The following is an 18183-nucleotide window of genomic DNA, read 5'->3' on the forward strand; positions in this document are numbered from 1 at the left end:
GACATTTGTTTGACAGGAAGAAACTAAAACAACTCACTACCTTCCCTGGACGAGTACAACCTAGCCTACACTTGGGGGGGGGGGGAGGGGAGGAAATTGGAGTGCAGGGAAGTCTGAAAAGAGGCAAGAAGGCAAGCTTGGGACCCTGTGATACAAGTACATTACAAACCAGAAAAACTAAGGAAACAGCAGGGGAGGGAGCCCTGTAGGACTGCAGGCACACACTGTGTTTTTGACTTTGGTTTATTTTAAAAAAAGCCAAAAAAAGGACAACTTTATATACAAAGTCAAACTGGAACCGTGGGTTATGGAAAGAGGTGAGAATTACAAAGATAACAGAGAAAGGCTTGACCTACCCAGGCCCAAGCCATTACCACATTCTGAACAAAGAGCAGAAGAGAAAGGAGCAGCTTTCACCTGGCAAGAGATCTCATCTGGGGTTGGCAGAGTGCAGGACTACAGACAAATAGCCTGAGACACAAACTGGCCCCTGCTGCTGGCTCTACTCCTTGTGCTGGAACTGTGAGCCCCTTTCCTCAAGGATCTGTCCCTACAGCTTAACAGCTTGACCAGATCAAGGATCCGCTGCCCACAACTGACCCTTTCTCCAGAAAGTCTGTTGGTGCTAGGCCTGGTCACAGGTTCTCAAGCTGTCTTCCCCTCCCTTCTTTTGCCTCATTCTAAACTGGAAGTATATGAGGAAGCACAAGTTAAAAGGGCTCCAGGAGGAACCACAGTAGAGGGAGAAACAGTATTTCAGGAGTGAGAAGAAAAGATGCTCTATTAGTGGTAGGTGTAAATTGGGTCCCTCCCTGCTGATAGCCTGAGAACCAGTCCCTGTTCATCCCCTCACGACCCAGGCCCCTCCCCCTCCATTTGCCTTGGAGATACTGAACACTGTCAGCCTCCCCTGCCTGTGTTTCCAGGCCCTGCTCCAGCTGCTTTCTGGTGCTGAGAGGGTCGAACTTCATCAGACTCCATCGCTGAGCTCACTGGGTGACAATTGCTGTGCAGTGCCTTCAGCCTCAGTTGCTAGGTGCTGATTCTTCCTTCTCTCCCCAACTGTCAGCCTGAAACACAGGTGTGTCAAGGATTGGGGGGGGGGGGGGGGGGAAGGATTCATAGGGCAGAGAGAGGGAGTAAAAGAAACACAGGTATGTATACTTTTAAGCAATAAGGACTGGGAAAGACCAGCTACTTGGAGGTAGTCTCTACAAATGGGCCCAAAGAATTAATGAGAAGGGAGAGAGCTGTCACTCCAGCTGTCTTCTCCCAACAGCAACCTTGTGTGGCCATTTCCACAGTAACAGAGCCCTCCCAATCCTACCCCCCACCTTCTCTGCCATCCGCTGCATCTCCTGCTGTAAGGGAGTCAAACGCCTTCGAAACTCCTGAAGGAGACGCTGCAGCTGATTCTTCTGCCTCTCAGCTGTTCGAGCCATTTCTTCAGCCTCTGCTAGCCGTGTCCGTAGTTCCTGCATATCTGCTGTCAGTGTCTTATTAGTAGCCTCTGTGGTGGAGAAGCGGCTATGGGTCTCCTCTGGAAAGAAAACACCAGAAATTTTGCTCCCTGCCTGCAATTTCAGGAAAAATAGGGACAGGAGAAGGAATATCTGTGAAGCACCAAGGTGCAACACAGCCCATGGGACATTCAAACACAAGCAAGGATTTGAGACTTCAGGCCTCTCACCCAGCTTCAGTTCCAGTGTGCGGATCTTATTCTCCAGGTAAAGCCGCCCACTGTCTTGTTGCTCTGCCCGCTGCAGCAGGTTCCCCACATGAATCAGGCTGCCATTATGAGACACCAGGCCCCTGTGTTCCACCTGAGGAGCACTTGGCTTTGTACTTTCCCCAGAGGAAGGCGGCAGCAGATCCAAGTTTCCTTGAAAAGACAGAGAAGATAATATTAGAAGATCTGAAGAAGAAAGCCAAGGCCCATTCCTTCCAAAGTTATTTGACATGGAGTTCTGCTTACCGAAGAGTGCATCCTCAGGGAGCCCACCATCCAGACCTTCTTGACGACTATATTGTAGGCTCCGGTATTGACAAATGTTCTGACTCACCACCCGGCTCACCAGCTTTTTGGCCTACAGACAACATGCAACCCATCACTGCACAAGGATCAGAAAGATCTTACCCATTGCAAAAATCAAGGGCTACAGAGTACCTGGCTTGAGTCCTATGCTGGGGAGCAGCAGAGAGAGCACACTGAGACAAAACAAGTCACCCCAGGGCAGGGTGACAAAAGAAGAGGGAAAAGATACCTGCTCTGCAGTGAGTCGAAGGCCCAGAGTAAGTAGGATCCTCTCTAGGTCCCGTCGGTGAAGGTAGCCACACCAGTTGGCATCAAAGAACACAAAAGCAAGAAGACAGTCCAGGGGCAACACAGCCGAGGGGTCTAGCTCCTTGGGCTAAGAGAGAACCAGGGAAAGTGAAGAAAAATTTCCAGTTGGCTTAAGTGTTTACAAATATAACCATTTATGGCTAAACTATTCTGCTGGATTCTGGAAGCTGGAAAAGTCAATGAATCTGAGCCCTGTCAGGTCAAGTAAAGGAATTCCATAGTTACTAGGTTTCTATGGAGTTTTGGTAGTTCTGAAACTAGCTCTATAAAGTTCAGGTGTGAAGATTATCAGAAGAAATATATTAAATATATTCTGAGACACTAAATTCTATTGATCATCTTTATATATGAAAATTTGCTCTCTAAGTGTGTATTCTCCAGAAAGAGCAAGAAGCCTAGAGCCATTTGGTGTCCACTAAGTGCTAAAAGTTCTGTGCAGATCAGACACCTCCCTGAACTGTAATAACTAACCCTACTTAGGGAAGAAGAGGAAGGAAAAGAGGGATCCTCACCATATCCTGAAGTGAGGAGAATTCCATTTCTGATTGGTTTGAGGCAACAGACCGTACCTCAGCATCTTCTAGCTTTGTCCCTGCTGAAGACACACAAGACAATACAATGAAGAGGAAGCATCAGACCAAACCACTTAACAACCCAGCCTATGCCAAAATTCCCTCCCTCCTTTTTCCAGTTCCCAACATACCAAAATCCTCCTCCACGTCTTCCCTCAGCAACAGCAGTTCTGCATCCAAGCTCAGCTCACAGAGGTCCTCAGATGCCTCACCCCGGCCTTTCTCCTCCTCTTCTTCGCCAGAAGCTGGAGGCTTGGGCAAAAGCCCATCCTCCTTCTGTGAGGGGCAGAAGAGTAGTAACAACAATTATCTCACATTATATCACTTTCACATTTGCAAAACATTTTACATACATACATACATTAACAGGGGTTCAAGGTGCTCTTGGGAAATTCCAGATATTTGTTATGGAACCTAATCTCAGTCCCACAGGAATACATGGAAGGTAAGGAATTTTCACAGCTCAAAGAAATGTTCCCCTCCCATCAATGCAACAACTCCCTTTTCCCAACACAGTCTTGTAAACTAAGCAGAGACAAGTATGAGCCCTATTTTAAGATCTGGAACTAAAACCTAGTTTCATCCCTCTAGGCCACATTGATTGGGACATATATGATGATCCATCTTCACTTCCTGGTCCTCCTGCCTAATCTGCCTCTTTACCTACTTCACTTATACTTGACCCCATACTTTGCCCTATATTTGACTCTTAGGAGAAGAGGAGGCAACTTGCAAAAAAACTGATTTTCAGGATTTTTTTTTTTTTAAAGCAAATTCCAAGGTGCCTTTTTGTCCTTGGCTCAGTAGTTTTCTTGCTCTAGAGCTGGAAAGAAATCTCTGAAATTATCTCATCCAGACCCCTCATTTTACAGGTGAGAAAACAACTCCAGGGAAATTTAAAGTGCTTTGTCCAAAGTCATACGGAGATTAACTATCAAGGTTAGGATTTGAACCCAAGAACCAGTGCTCTTTCCACTAAATTTTCTCTATCTTCATATAAAGGTTAGAGGAAGAAAGGAGAGAGAAAAAATATTCTGGAAAATATGTTAAGCAAAGGTCAAAATAAACACTAAAATCAGAACAAAGGAAAAAGGAGAAAACTCTGTGTTAAATTATACATCACTGGGGCGGCCAGGTAGCACAAGAGTAAGAGCACCGGCTCCAGTGTTGGGATAACCTGGGGATCGAATATGGGCTCAGACACTTAGCACCCACCCAGAAACACCTGGCCGTGTAACCTTGAGCAAGTTACTTAACCCCAATTGCTTAGGGGTGGCCAGGTGGCTCAGCGAGTAAGAGCACCAGCTCCAGTGTCGGGATGACCTAGAGATCGAATCCCAGGCTCAGACATACATATACTCAGCACCACACCCAGAAATAACTGGCCTGTAACCTTGAGCAAGTGACTTAACCTCGATTGCTTTAAAAAAAAAAAAAATTATACATCATTCCAAAACCTATTGACTCTGAATAGTAAAAAATTATTGATTCAGATTATCATCAATTCTTAGAGAAGTTTAACTCATGAAAGTAGCCACCACCAGAAGGAAGGAAAAGTCCCACGGGTTCAGAAACCACTTCAGCCAGCCTTGTGAGGAAGGGAAACACCAGCCAAAAGCAACAGTGCTTTAGAGTACAAGCCCAGGGAGACACACATTCAAAAATGTTCACTACTCTCACCTGCAGACCACTGTAGAAGGCAATAGTCAGAAGGCTTGACATGAGCTCCAACTAAGATAAGAGCATTTATATGAAACTGTTAAGGAGAACAAACAGGTGCAAAATGCAACATCTGTATGTGCACATGCTTGTGTGTGTGTTTGTTTCAAAAACAATCTGTTATCATTGATGACAGTAGAACTACATTTAGAGTCTAACACCTCCGAACCAAAAGTCACACAAGATGAAGCCACAAAGTGATTAGATCAAATCAAGTTTACTCATAAGACATCTCTGCAGAAGGCAATAAGATCTCAAAGTACTAAGGATCAATTTTCAAGATTTCTCAAAAGTGAACTTCCAGAAGCCCAAAAATCAGTGTTGCTATTACACACACAAAAAAAAGCTGCCTAAGGAGACATCAGGAACTACCAACTCAGATGTCCAGCTTTTCATCTATTTAAAATCTTTAGAAGCTACTGAAAATATAAAGAGAGACAGGTTTTTGCAGACCTCTTCTTTAGAAAATGAGGTATAAAAAATGAAATCCTACTGTTTCTTAGTTACAAAAATAATGCATTTGACTCCAGAAATCAAATCTCAAATAGGTGTCTCCCCTGCAAATGTAAATATAAAATTCCTTGATTAGATATGACCAGAGATCAATGTTTAAAAATTCTCCAATTATTAATATGAAATAAGGTGTGAAACACCCACAAAAAGTGTTCTTTACTATCATGAAAGATGTTCTGTGCAGCATCGAAATAGGAGAACACCCTATAGAAGTGAAGTTGTCCAGACGACCCTGTCTGCAAGTCACAATGTGGTAATGACATGCACCAGAATCCTACAGGGCCTCCTCAATAAGATCTACAACCACTCAAAAAAATTCAACATAACAGTTTATTTACACAATGGAAAAAGACACAAGGTCATAGGGAATGCAGAAAGTTGTCTCCTTAAAAGCAAGAATTTCTTGGAACCCTCAGCACCTCCCTTCAGTAACAAACACAATAGCACTTAAAAAAATGTTCATCAAGTTAAAATGAAAAACACCTGGGGCAGTCAGGTGGCACAGTGAATAGAGCACTGGCCCTGGAGTCAGGAGGACCTGAGTTCAAATCCAGACTCAGACACTTAATACTAGCTTTGTGACCTTGGACAAGTCACTTAACCCTAACTGCCTTGCCTTTCCCCACTCAAAAAGAAAAACAGCTACTGCCCTGACAGAGATACCCCAATAAGCTAGTCCACAAGTGCGTGTCTTGGAGCCACTTCAGATAGGCAATAAAGCTGGCCCAAAACTGAATCAGGAGGAAAGTAGAAAATGCACCATAGGGTGCACATAGGTGGCACAGTTAATAGAGAACAGGCCCTGGAGTCAGGAAGACCTGAGGTCAAATCCGGCCTCAGACACAACACACTTACTTGCCATGTGATCTTGGGCAAGTCACTTAACCCCAACTGCCCTCCAAAAAGCAAAAAAAAAAAAAGGAAAATGTACCATTTTCAACAATGCCAAACTGTTCCCTAACACACACACATACACACAAACATCTTTTTTCTTTACAGCAATATTCTCCCAGTTCTCCCAAATGAGTCATGTAACACCGTGACCTTCAAAGAATAAAAACTGTAGTCAGTGGACCTAAGTAGGCTATAGCATATTGTTATGAAAGATAGCTTCCAGGAAATATAATGGTATCCATATCTGAAAAGACCTTAAAGGGGGGTGGGTAGATGGTGCAGTGAGTAAGCGCGCAGGCCGAAGTCGGGAGGACCTTGGTTCCGGCCTCAGATACTTAACACCCACACAAAAAGACTGGCTGTGTAACCTTGTGCAAGTTACTTAACCCCAATTGCTTTAAAAAAAAAAAGACCTAAAGGAAGGTCTTCAGATCACTAGGTAGATCCTCTTTGGCAGATTAATGAGAGGATACATAAGAAGGCATGTATGGCTTAAGATCTGTACCAGTGGAGGAAGTACCAGCAATGATAAAATTATAGCTCCAACAAAGTAACCAATTTTTATCCACCTTCTAGATTCATGGTACTAGACAACAGAGAGAGGGAGAGAAGTAAGGATTTATTAAGTGTCTACTATGCTCTAAGCACTATGCTAAAAGCACTTTACAGATATCTCATTTGATCCTCAAAACAACCCCAGGAGATAGGTGCTATAATTATCCCCATTTTACAATTGAGGAAACTGAGGCAGACAGTAGTCACATACATAGCTAATTAGTATCTGAGGCAAATTTGACTCAGGTCTTCCTAATTCCAGGCCCAGCACTCCCTGCACCACAGGTCATCAATGTCTCTCAATGAGAAGTTTCATTTGAGTAGTACAAAATCCTCAAATAGCAGAGAAGTGACATCATGTACACTAAAAGCAAGAAAACATGTTCACTCCTTTTAGAATATTTCAACAAAGGTTAAAACACAAGGATTTCTGACTAACCTTCAGCTAACCAGAAGAATGACCTACACACCCCATTCCCTAAACAACCTGGTTGACATTTTTTGATGCTCTCTAACTTATCACCTACACTTACCTCTTATGTCCAGAAAAATGTTCTGTCCTGGTTTGCTCCCTTCCCACTTGTCTCTCCCTTCCTGGTCTTTTTGGTTCATCACGATCCGTAAACTGTAGGTGTTCCCCAGGGTCCTATGCTGGGCCCTCTTCTCCCTCTCTGTTCTCTCTTAGTAACCCCTCATCAGCTCCCATGGCTTCAATAACCTCTTTAGAGATTACTGCCAAATCTACAGAACCAGCCCGTTTCTCCCCAAGTTTCAGTCCCACACCAAGCGCCTACTGGATGTTCCAAACTGGATGTCCCAAAGGCATCTTAAACTCAGCCTGTCAGAAGCTGAACTCATTGTCTTTCCCCTAAAGCCTCCCCTCCTCCTAACTTCCCTATTTAAGTCGAAGGCCCCACTGCCTTTCTGGCCTCACCTGCTCACAATCTCAGCATCCTCCTGGGCTCTTTGCTCTCTCTCACTCCACAGACCCAACAGACTGCCAAAGAGAGGCATTTCCACCTCCACAGTCTCTTTCACATGGCCCTTTTCTTCCTTCACCCAGCTACTACTTTAGTATAGGATTTCATCACCTCTTGCCTAGATTACTGCACCACCTAACTGGCCTACCTTTCAGAGTCTCTCCCTATGCCAGTCCAACCTACACACTGCTACCAATGTATTCTCCTTAAGCACAGAGCTGACCATGTGACCCCTCTACTCAACCAGCTCCACTGACTTCCTGTTGCCTCTAAGATAAAAGAGAAGCTCCACTGTTTAGCTCATAAAAGCCCTGCGTAACTTCCCTTTTCAATCTCATTAGATGTCACTCCTCTCCTCTTCTCTGTTCCTCACAGACAAGTCTCCATCTCCAGTCTCCATGCCTCCACACTGGTCACCCCCATGCCTAAAATGTGCTCCTTCTTTACCTGTGCCTCCAAGAGCTCCTCTTTTCCTTTAAAATGCAGCTTAAGTACCATATAGGTGCCTGTGCCCTTGCTGTCTCTCCTATTACACTCATCATCCATACGTGTTGGTTCCTTTTTTTCCGGGCCCAAGCACTCACACACCTGCCTGGCATTCAGGTCCTTGCTGCATGAAGCTCTCTTACCCCTTACCCTCTCTGGCCCTGGCACTCACCAACAAGGCATCTGGCTCAGCAGATGTCCCCTCGTTCTGTGTTTCATCCTTGGACTCTTTGGCTGCTTCCCCCTTGGCTGCCTCATCCTTGGTCACTTCCTCCTTTTCTGGCTCTGGTGGGGGCAACTCTTTTTCAGGCAGGCTCAGCAACATCTTATAGATTTTGTATCCAAAGTCTCGCTGCAGCATCTCCTGAAACAGTGCTGCCAACACCATTACCTGTTAATGGAGATTTGAGGGTACATGAAGACCAAGTGGAAACAGTTCCTCTAAGGTCCACCAGACCAGCACATTCCCCAGACCTTTCACATCTACCTCAAATGAGATCTTTTCTCTTGGCCTCCGATCCTCCACAATGGCATGGAGGGAAAGGTTGGTACAGCCAGGCTGGGCTATTATAACAGGCTCCAGAGGAGGCGGAGGGGCCTCTGGGAGAGAAGGGTCCATTTCCTGCTGCAGACTGAGCTCGGGATTCTCTGTGTCTTGTTCAGAAGCCTCTGTTGTTGCAAGCTCAGACGTGTCTGCTTCCTCTACAGAAGCCTCTGCTTCCTAGGAAGCAAATAAAAAGGTCATCACCTATTGATCCAAATGTTTTGGACCCTTTCCCCCCCAGGGTTCAGACTTACCATTGGAGCCTCCTGGAGTGGGGCAGCTGCCTCAGCAGCTTTCTGCTGGCACAGGGCCTCCCACTCCTCCAGGGAGGGCATAAGGGTCCAGATGTCTGGCAGATACACAACTACTGTTCGCTGCCGCCGAGGGGGTCCCAGCTGTATATACTGGAACTCAGCAATACGCCACCTGCTCCCAGCAAAAGGGGGCATTGAGACACTAACCTCTGATGAACCCTGCAATCCAAATGACCAAGCAACCCCCATATCTATCACAAGTTCCCTAAGCTGAGACACATAGTTTTTAACTATGACCCTTCCCTTCACCAAATGTACTCACATTCCTATACAAAGAGTACATTCCTGACCACTGCTGTGGAGCCAGGAAGGGTAATGGCCAAGTACTAACCCACATACAAACACAGTCACTGAGCTCCCCCTTGTGGTCAATACCACCTATCTGTAAGGCTGGGGTCACAAGTGTATTCTGTGGTCACTGAACAGTGTGGAAGCTGGCAAGTCTATATGGAACCTAAATCTGTTATCTTGTTTAAGCACAATTTCTCACCAGTTACACTAAATGTCCTCAAATTAAAAGTGCAGAAAGGATACTCACCACTTTGTGCAATTGCTCAAATCAATGCCTGTCTGAGCTCTGGCACAGCGGATGGCAGTTCGGACCAATACCTGGGGATCAGCCTTCGGGTCAGGACCATCTAAGGAGGGTGACCACTCACCCCCAACTGTCACAGCCTCATCCTCCTTCCTCCTCAGCAAGAACTATGAAAGAACAATTTTTAAAAGTTTAAGTGGTCCCACCCCATTCCACCTGCCCCCTCAATAAACCTACATATAACACTGGGCAGGAAAGAGCTAGATACAGAGTGAAAAGTGGGTAAAGACAAGGGTTCCAGTCCCAGCTTTGCAAGAAGTTATGGGCTATATAATGTGGCAAAGCTGTGGGCTTTTCAGCCCTTAGCTTTATCATCTGCATAATCACTACATCACCTCAAGGTCTCTTTTAGCCCTAAGATTCTTCCATTCAATTCAAGCACAACTAAGTGCTTTACTGCTTGCAGAGCACTATTCTAGGCAAGGAGTGAGAAGCTGAAACAAGCCACACCCTCATGAAACCTAGAGTCCTCCCCAGTGCTTACTTGGCATACAGAAGTGCTTAAATAATGTTTATTCATTAAGAGAACTACAATTCACTGATGATTCCAGGAATGAGAACTAGGCAGGGGCATGGGAGAGAAAAAAAGGGCAGGCTTGCAGTAGGAGGCAATCTAATGATACTGCAGCCAGTCCTCTGGTGGGAGTAGAACAAAATCAAAGAACAGGTCTCAGAGAAAGGAAAAGTATAAAATTTTGACATCTTGCTTCACAGATACCAGAATCATTCCAACTCTTACCTTAATTTGCTTCAAAGGGTGTTCTGGACTCTCTCTTGGCTCAGCCATGTCTTCTACAAACTGCAGGCAGCAACGATATAATTCTTCTAGTCCCGGGGAGGAGAGCAAAAGTACCTAAGCAAAGGCAGCAAGAAAAGAATAACAATCCAACAGATACCATGGAGATTCTCCTAAACCATGAGAAAAGCAACAAGATGCTACCAACTCACCTTAGCACTATAAGTCGTGTCAGAATCTGGTGGAGTGGACTCAGGATTAGCACTTGGGCCTTGTTCCTTCTCTGATGATACCTGAATTCTGCTTGGATGATGTAAGGAGAAGGGCTGGCTCAGAGGGAAGGCTGACAGCCAGCTCAAATGCACAAGTAAGAAGTCTGGGGGTACTAAAAGACTTCGATAACGGCGTTGGAGTTCCAAGAAGTCACAGGTGGGGCTGCAGGCCAAGAGCAAAGAAAACAGGGTCACAAGCCCATGTCTTATCATCAAACTTCCCCACTTAGACCCCAGAAGGTTCCTGTATGCTCACCTGTCCACAGCATAGGGAGTAAGATGGATCCGATAAGGAGGCAAGTCATGTCTTGGCTTCTTAGCACCCCAAGTCTCCCCACCTGCCCTCTGCTTGCGTTTCTTGGAGTCATAGTCATCACTGGAGATTGAAACATCATTAGAGTACCACCATAAGTATTAGGTGATATTATTAAGTGAATTAAACAAAGACAATCCCTGTCTTCTAGCAGCGTACATTCTCAGACATGAAAACCCTATCTCTTGGTACAAGCATAACTAATTCTCAATTGTTCCAGAGTAAATTACTCCAGAATAACTCAGTGTCAGCTGTATTTGTACCACAGCTGCTTCCTTCACCTCTCATTGACCTTCAAAATCAGAGCTTCAAATGCTAATTCTTGAACCATTTTGGGGGCTATTTAACTAAAGAATGGAAGAATACCTTCTCTCAGCTGTGTATCTACAAGAATTTCAAAGTTGGGGCAGCTAGGTGGTGCAGTGCTCTAGAGCACTGACTTGGGAGTAAGGAGGATCTGAGTTCAAATCTGGACTCTCAGACATTTGACACACTTACTAGCTATGTGACCATGGGTAAGTCACATAACCCAATTGCCTCACCCTCCCCCCTCAAAAAAAATAATTTAAATGGTTCTATGATACAGCTTTGAAATCATTTGGACAACTGTACACAGCTAGACTAGTAGTTTAAGTAGATTTTAGTAAATATAACTTTCTAGCTACACTTTATAGTCTACTAAATCCCTGTGGTTTAGAATAATCAGAGACATGTTTCTGCTAATTCTGTGAACAATCAGGACTTGGTTATATTTCATTAGGAGTAAAAAAAAAAAAAAGCAAATCTCAGTAACAGGAAACCATCAGCAAAAACATACCCAGCCTCAAAGCCCCATGAGAAATAACACTAAAATTCCAATGGGATACCATGCACTGGATTCCCAAAAGAGAAGCTATTATCACTGAATCACAGAATTTCAGGATTGCAAGGGAATTAACTGGCCATCTAGCCTAACCTATATCCAAAAAAGGGACCATCTAGCCTTTGTCCGAAGAAGGAGGAACTCACTACCTCCTGATGAAGCTCATTCCATTTTCAGATAGCTGTAATTGTTAAGAAATGTTTCTTGACATCAAGCCTAAGTTTGTCTCTACAATTTCTACATACTATTACTAATTCTCTGTCTTTTGGAGTCAAACAGAACAAGTCTAATTATCTTTCATATGAGAGTCTTTCAAATAGTTCAAGCCAACTGTGTCACTTGACTCTTCTGTTCTCCACACTAAATATCCCCAGTTCCTTCAACTGATAGATATATCCCCATATGACATGAACTCATTACACAGGATGGAAAGGTAGCACAGTAGATAGAGCACTGGGCCTGAGTCAAGAAGACTACTCTTCCTGAGTTTAAATCTGGCCTCAGACACCTAGTAGCTGTGTCACCTTAGACAAGTCACTTAACCTTGTTTACCTCAGTACATCTATGAAATGAGCTGGAGAAGGAAATGGCAAAAGACTCCAGTATCCTTGCCAAGAAAATCCCAAATGGGTCACAAACAGTCAGACATGACTGAAAAAACAACTGAAAATCTGACATGAATTCAAGACTTCACCATCCTAGCTCCCCTCCTCTGGAACTAACCAGCTTATTAGTGTCCTTCCTAAATGTGGAATCAGAGAACCACACCTTCCAGCAAAGTTATTAAGGTTACTGATGCCTCTTGAAACTGAACGTCCCCTGAAAGCACCTAACTTCTCCCACCTCCTTTCCTACCCCACATATTTTTTTCAACTAATAAAAGTCATCCTCAATTATTTCCTTCCACTCCAAGCTAGATCACTGTAAAGCTAGGGCACCCCAAATGCAACATCTGACATGCAAAGAGGATTCAATAAATATTGGTGACTCCATAACTGACTTACATTTTATAACCTAGAAACAAAAACAAAAAACTTAATGTGCATTTTTTCATCTGCTTTCAAAAATCTGTAAGGGTTCAATAATAAAATCACAGCACAGAATGAGAGCTGGAAGGAACCTTTCATGATCGTCTTAGTGTAATCCCTTTATTTTATAAATAAGGACAGTGAAGCCCACAGAGTTAGAAGTAAAAGGCTTCTTGCCCTTAAACATATGCTCCAGCACCACGGGACTGAGAAAAATCAAAGGCCATATAAATAGAAGCCTCTTGATAAGCAATCCTGAAGGCACTAGGATTATGTTTTAGTTGGGAATTCAAGACTTATTCCTAAGCAAATAAATACTAACTCTGCAGCCTGACCTGTTGCTACTTTGCCCTAAGTTTTGCAGAGTTCCCTTTGAGGATTCTGGATGGCTCTTGAATTACTTATAACCCTGCTGACATTTAGGATATGAGGTTTTTATCCCTCTTCGATTTTCATTTCTTTTTTTTTTTTTGCTTTTTGGAGGGCAATTGGGGTTAAGTGACTTGCCCAAGGTCACATGGCTAGTTTTTGTGTTAAGTGTCTGAGGCTGGATCCGAACCCAGGTCCTCCTGATTCCAGGGCCGGTGCTCTATTCACTGCGCCACCTAGCCACCCCGCTTTGATTTTCATTTCAAAAGAGAGCTTGATCAAAGCTAAAAACACTCTCTCTCTAAACCCCCAAACCCTAGTCTGTCTGTGGTATGGCAGGCACAAAACTTAATTTGAACTGCCGCTGCATTAACAGAAACATAATGTCCAAAACAAAGGAGATTTTTGTCCCACTGTTCTCTGCCCTCGTCAGACAACATCTGGAGTATTGTGTTCAGTTTGGGACACTATATTTTAGAAAGGACACTGATAGGATGGAGAATATCCAGGAGACTGAAAACAAGATGGTGAATAACTTCAAGATCATGATGTAACAGGGATCAGTTGAAAGAACAAAGAAAGGAACTGCTGAAAAAGACTTAGGGGGGATCATGATGACAGTTTTCAAATATCTGAATCATTATTACTCTTTTACTTGGCTTTTAAGGGCAAAAAAAGAAGTCTCAGAGGTAAATTTTGGTGAGATGAAAAGGAAAACCTTTTTCAGTTAGAACTGTCCAACAATGGAATGAATTGCCTTGAGAGGTAATGAGTATGCTATTACGCCCAATAACCGCTGGGTGTCTTCTTGTCAGGGATACAAAAAAAGTATTCTTGCTCAGTCAGGGGTTGGATCAAAAGGCTTCTAAGATCCCTTCCACCTCTGAGATTAGGATTCTAAGGTAAAAGTAAGTTAGCTCTCAGGGAACAAAGTAAAAAACCTTTAGGGAGAGAAAAAATAGCAGAAGATAACAAGAAAAGATCTAATAACATACTCTTTGCAGAACACTATTTATATATCACACAAGACATAATAAAAATATCCCACAGGTCCAATTCAACACACCTGCTCCACACTAAGGAACCTAAGACCTCTGTTTTCCTTGATTTCAAGGCACCATATAAATCTAAGGAACTTTTGTTACACATTTATGAGAACACACAATTCAAAGTAGTAACTTTTTAAAATGTAGATGGCAATATCATTTTAATGAACATTGAAATGTTCAGTCCCATATGATCATTTTAGTTGTATAAAAGTTCTGAAATACTTTGGAAGACCAGTTCACATCATCACCTGTCTGCTAAAACAGCATAGTCATTTATGTTTACATCTCACTGTGAAAACATAAGCAAAGTAACCAGTTGCATGGACAGTATCAATGACAATGGGTCAATACTATGAAAAAGAAGAAATACACAATCATTTCCCTCGTCCTATCTTCTTACCTTCGACCCTGATCCAGTCGGCCATGAGGACCCCGAGCAGGAAACCTGCTCAAGTGGCTCAGATGCAATGTAGGGGATGTTTGGAAGAGACTCAGTGCTAAGGAGAGAAAATACAGTATAACTCAAAGACTCAAGAAATCTCTCTGGCCATCTCTCAGGCTCTATATCCACAGTTATGATGAGAACGGGAAGCCTACTAGTTTGAATAACCTCCTTATCAACCATACTCACGTTTCTGAGGGAAGAGTGGGGGAATGCGATGAGGCTGAAAGATCAGCTGAGGCTGGGCCCCCAGAATGCCTTGTTTCTGACCCAGTGCTGCCACATGTAAAAGGGGAGGTGCTGGGGACTTCAGCAGGGGCTGAGGAGTGAAAATCAGGAACTCAGAGGACTCTTAATACTGAGCTCACACCCCCTAAGGCACAACACCCCCCTACCAAGAAATATGACTCCTATTTGGCTTTCGGATCATATGGGTTCCCTTCCCCACCCAATGCACATACTAACAAGGACTAAGTACCTGATTGGAGAGTGTCTGAACTTTGACAGCATTCCAGGGCACTGCCTGGCCAGGATTGTATGCAGCCTTTACCAGCACCTTCTCGCCCAACTGGGGCAGCCTGCCCTTCACCACACTGCCAGCACAAAATCCAAGAGTGCCCATTAAGGAGAGGGGCCTGAGAAGGCCCTCTGGTCACCTCAAAAAGACTACTCCCTCCCCTTCCCCAGAAGACCTTCCGGTAAAGAATATCTTCCCCCCATACATTTCCTGCCTGTCAACAACAAAATCCCCTGGAGTCCAATGTAAATAGCAGCCTCAGAGATTTCTACATAATCATGATGAAAAACTTTAACCCATTAAATTTTTTCTGTCAAAGCATCCTCACTCTTTGGGGAAATCATCAGCCTACCTCAACTGAAAGAAGACCTCCTCATCAACTACCCCAAAGTAGTCATGCAAGCTGGTGACAATGCCAGTAAAGACACGTTGCTTCTCTCCACCCTGTAGAGTAAAAGGGTAGTAATCAAAATAAGGAGGAAAATGGCTGGAAACAAATGCGTATCTCTCATAACCCTATCAACACAAAAGACCTACTTTCAAACTACCTTCTCATCCCTACCCAACACCCTCAACAGTCTGAGTCATCAAGATACACAGTAAAAGGGAAAGATGAAAAAATACAGTTAAAGTCCTCTTTGCCAAAAAATCTCAATCTGTAGGAGACTAACGATTAAAAATAGAAATAACCCAGTCATGGATGAAAATCAGATTGGTTTCTGAGCCACCAACTTAGAAGGACTCTGGCTTCTTTGTGGATAAAGAAAAGCTAAATAATCCTCAAGCTCAAGGTACAGGACTCCTAGCCAAAGAGTTGACTAGCCATTCCTCCAAGATGGGAAAGGGTAGAAGAAAAGAATGACCCGTAACATAAAGATCAAAGGAGCATCAGAATTCACACATTAAGGTAAGAATTCAATGGACAAAGTATACCTGAATAAATGCCTACCTGAAGGTGCCTGGCATTCTGAGACAGCTCTGTGGCTACAGGAGGGGTGAGCAAACCAGGTGGTGGACCCAGGAGAGATGTGGATGCTGAGCCTATGAGAATAAAAGCAAAAGTTGAGTTGGCATACTGCCTTGGCCCACTCTAGATCCCAGGATCAGGAAGAAGTTGTATAAAGTATCTTAGGAAAGTAGAAAGCACACAATTTGGAGTCAGAAGACAGGTTCAAATCCTTTGCAACCTTGAGCAGGTCACATTTCTGAGAGCCTGCTTCCTCATCTGTAAAGGGAGGGAGCAGATTAAATGACCACCAAAATCCCTTCTAGTTCTGAATCAATAACCCACAGATCATACAGCTTCCAAATACCTCTAGTAAATACTGCTATCAGCACTACAGGGCGCTCTCTCCCTCTCAGGGCAATCTCAGCAAATGGCTCTCATCCCACTGCCTACAACCCCATTAGCAAATCAGGGATACTGGGGGTAGGGAGCAGAGGGGCTTAAGTTTGTAGCTATGTATCCTTAATGATGCAGCATGAAAAATAAAACTCGCTCTCTGCTGGAGAAGCCTGGATGGGGAAAACTGGAGGAAGTCCAGCTCTGGGGAGGACAAAGCACCGGCGATGGGCACAGGGCCTAACCTGAGAAGTTTCGTCCTCCTGGTAGGGGGTTGACCCGCTGGCGCTTGAACTGAGACATTGAGAATGATGGTGTCTTTTACCGGGTCTTGGGAAAAACCTTTGAGGAAAAGGGAAATGTTATCGGTTCCATGTGGAATGAAGAGATCGGACCCCCTGGGAGAGGGGTAATAGGAGGGAGAGGCAGGAGGGAAATGGGGGTCGGGGAGGAGAAAAGGCAAGGAAAGGATAAGGCTGCAACAGCGTGGAGAGGACAGAGAAAAGAGGCAAAGGTAAGGGGGGATGCCACGGACGGTGCTCCCGGGCAGGAGAGGGAACCGAAGGGATCGTGCAGCAGGAGGGGCGTGAGGACAGAACGTGGGGATAATAGAAAGCGGAGAGGGGGAGGAGGCGGAGGACCCCTGGGGGGAGGGCGGCGATGCGGAGGGGTGGGAGGCTGGTGGGGAGATGGAGAGAATCGGGGAGGTGGGGAACGGAGGGGGCGCCTGCGGATGAGGGTGGAGGGCGGCGCTGCCTGGCTGCCCCCGCTCCCGGAAGCCCTCTCCCCGAGCAGACTGACCGCTGCCCCAGACTCCAGCTTTCCCGCCTCCGCCTGCCCCGGCCCAGGCAGCCGGGGGCCGCTGGAGGAGGGGCAGAGGGCAAAGAAAGGGGGGAAGGGCGCGGCTTCCACTTCCCCCCCTCCCCGGAGCCCAAGCCCGTTACCACGGAAACCGGGGAGGGGGGAAGTTTACGAGCTGTGGCCCGGGTCCGGGAGGCCCTGTTCAGAGGCCCGCGACCCCTCCCCACTGGCGGAGGGCGGGAAGGAGAAAGGCCCTGAACCCACCTGTGGGCCCGGGGTCGCGACACCGGGGGACAAAGGCACCCGGAACCACCGCCGCCGCTGCCACCGCCACCGGAAGCGCTTCGCCGGAAGCGCGACCGCTGCTCGGAAGCTGCTTCCCTGCCGGATATCATCCCTTTAGCCCTCCCGCTAGCTTTGAACGGCCTAGAAACGGAAGTGTGCCTTCCCCTATTGGGATCGGAGGGGGCGCCTCGCCTCGGTGCTCACGTTATAAGTGTCCGGCGGCAACGCGAAACCAAAAAACCAGTTTCTATGTAAAAGCAACCGTCCCAATCCCAATCCAAGGCCACCATTTTCCCCTACCATGCCAGAAGATGCCTCAGAGAGCACTGCTGTGGCCTGTACGATTTCCAACAGCTACACACCCCAGAGCTCCCCAAAGGCGGCTTCTGAGTGCCCTCAAGCAAAGTAGCCATAACGCCTCTTCCTGCTTCCCACAAGGTCCTGCTACCCTCACAACACCTTATAAGGGGAGCTTTATATCCATCCTCCAGACATGAAACTGAGGCCGGCAAAGAGGAAGTGACTCGCCTAGAGGCAAATGGCTAGGAAGCATTCCAGACTTGGATCATCACAAGTCCAAGTTCAAAGACCTTTCCCAACACCAAAACCTCCGCCCTCCCTTCAACCACAGTCCTATCCCTGCACACACAG

General features: G+C 45.4%; 1 protein-coding gene across 2 annotated transcripts; it reads right to left on the bottom strand.

Annotated features, from left to right (window-relative positions):
• Positions 1-227: 227 nt before the first annotated feature.
• On the bottom strand, positions 228-17658 carry CCAR2 (cell cycle and apoptosis regulator 2). Of its 2 annotated transcripts, none has more exons than XM_069075670.1 (21): positions 17512-17658; positions 16692-16788; positions 16054-16145; positions 15457-15548; positions 15066-15180; positions 14777-14906; positions 14546-14642; positions 10781-10900; positions 10465-10687; positions 10256-10369; positions 9460-9623; positions 8862-9033; positions 8551-8784; positions 8236-8454; positions 3048-3192; positions 2857-2939; positions 2265-2411; positions 1976-2087; positions 1691-1882; positions 1335-1540; positions 228-1070 (listed from the first exon to the last, which is right to left on the bottom strand). In XM_069075670.1, the coding sequence occupies exons 2-21, from the start codon at positions 16747-16749 to the stop codon at positions 1026-1028; spliced, it is 2760 nt and encodes a 919-aa protein (XP_068931771.1). In that variant the 5' UTR covers positions 16750-16788; positions 17512-17658; the 3' UTR covers positions 228-1025. The 2 variants fall into 2 exon arrangements, with proteins under 2 accessions (XP_068931771.1, XP_068931772.1); XM_069075671.1 differs by lacking the exon at positions 17512-17658 and adding an exon at positions 17248-17334.
• Positions 17659-18183: the final 525 nt, after the last annotated feature.

The sequence above is a fragment of the Petaurus breviceps genome, unplaced genomic scaffold (genome assembly GCF_028583685.1).
Source record: "Petaurus breviceps papuanus isolate PSGF00001 unplaced genomic scaffold, PetGlider_PUasm1.0 90919, whole genome shotgun sequence".
NCBI lineage: Eukaryota > Metazoa > Chordata > Mammalia > Diprotodontia > Petauridae > Petaurus > Petaurus breviceps.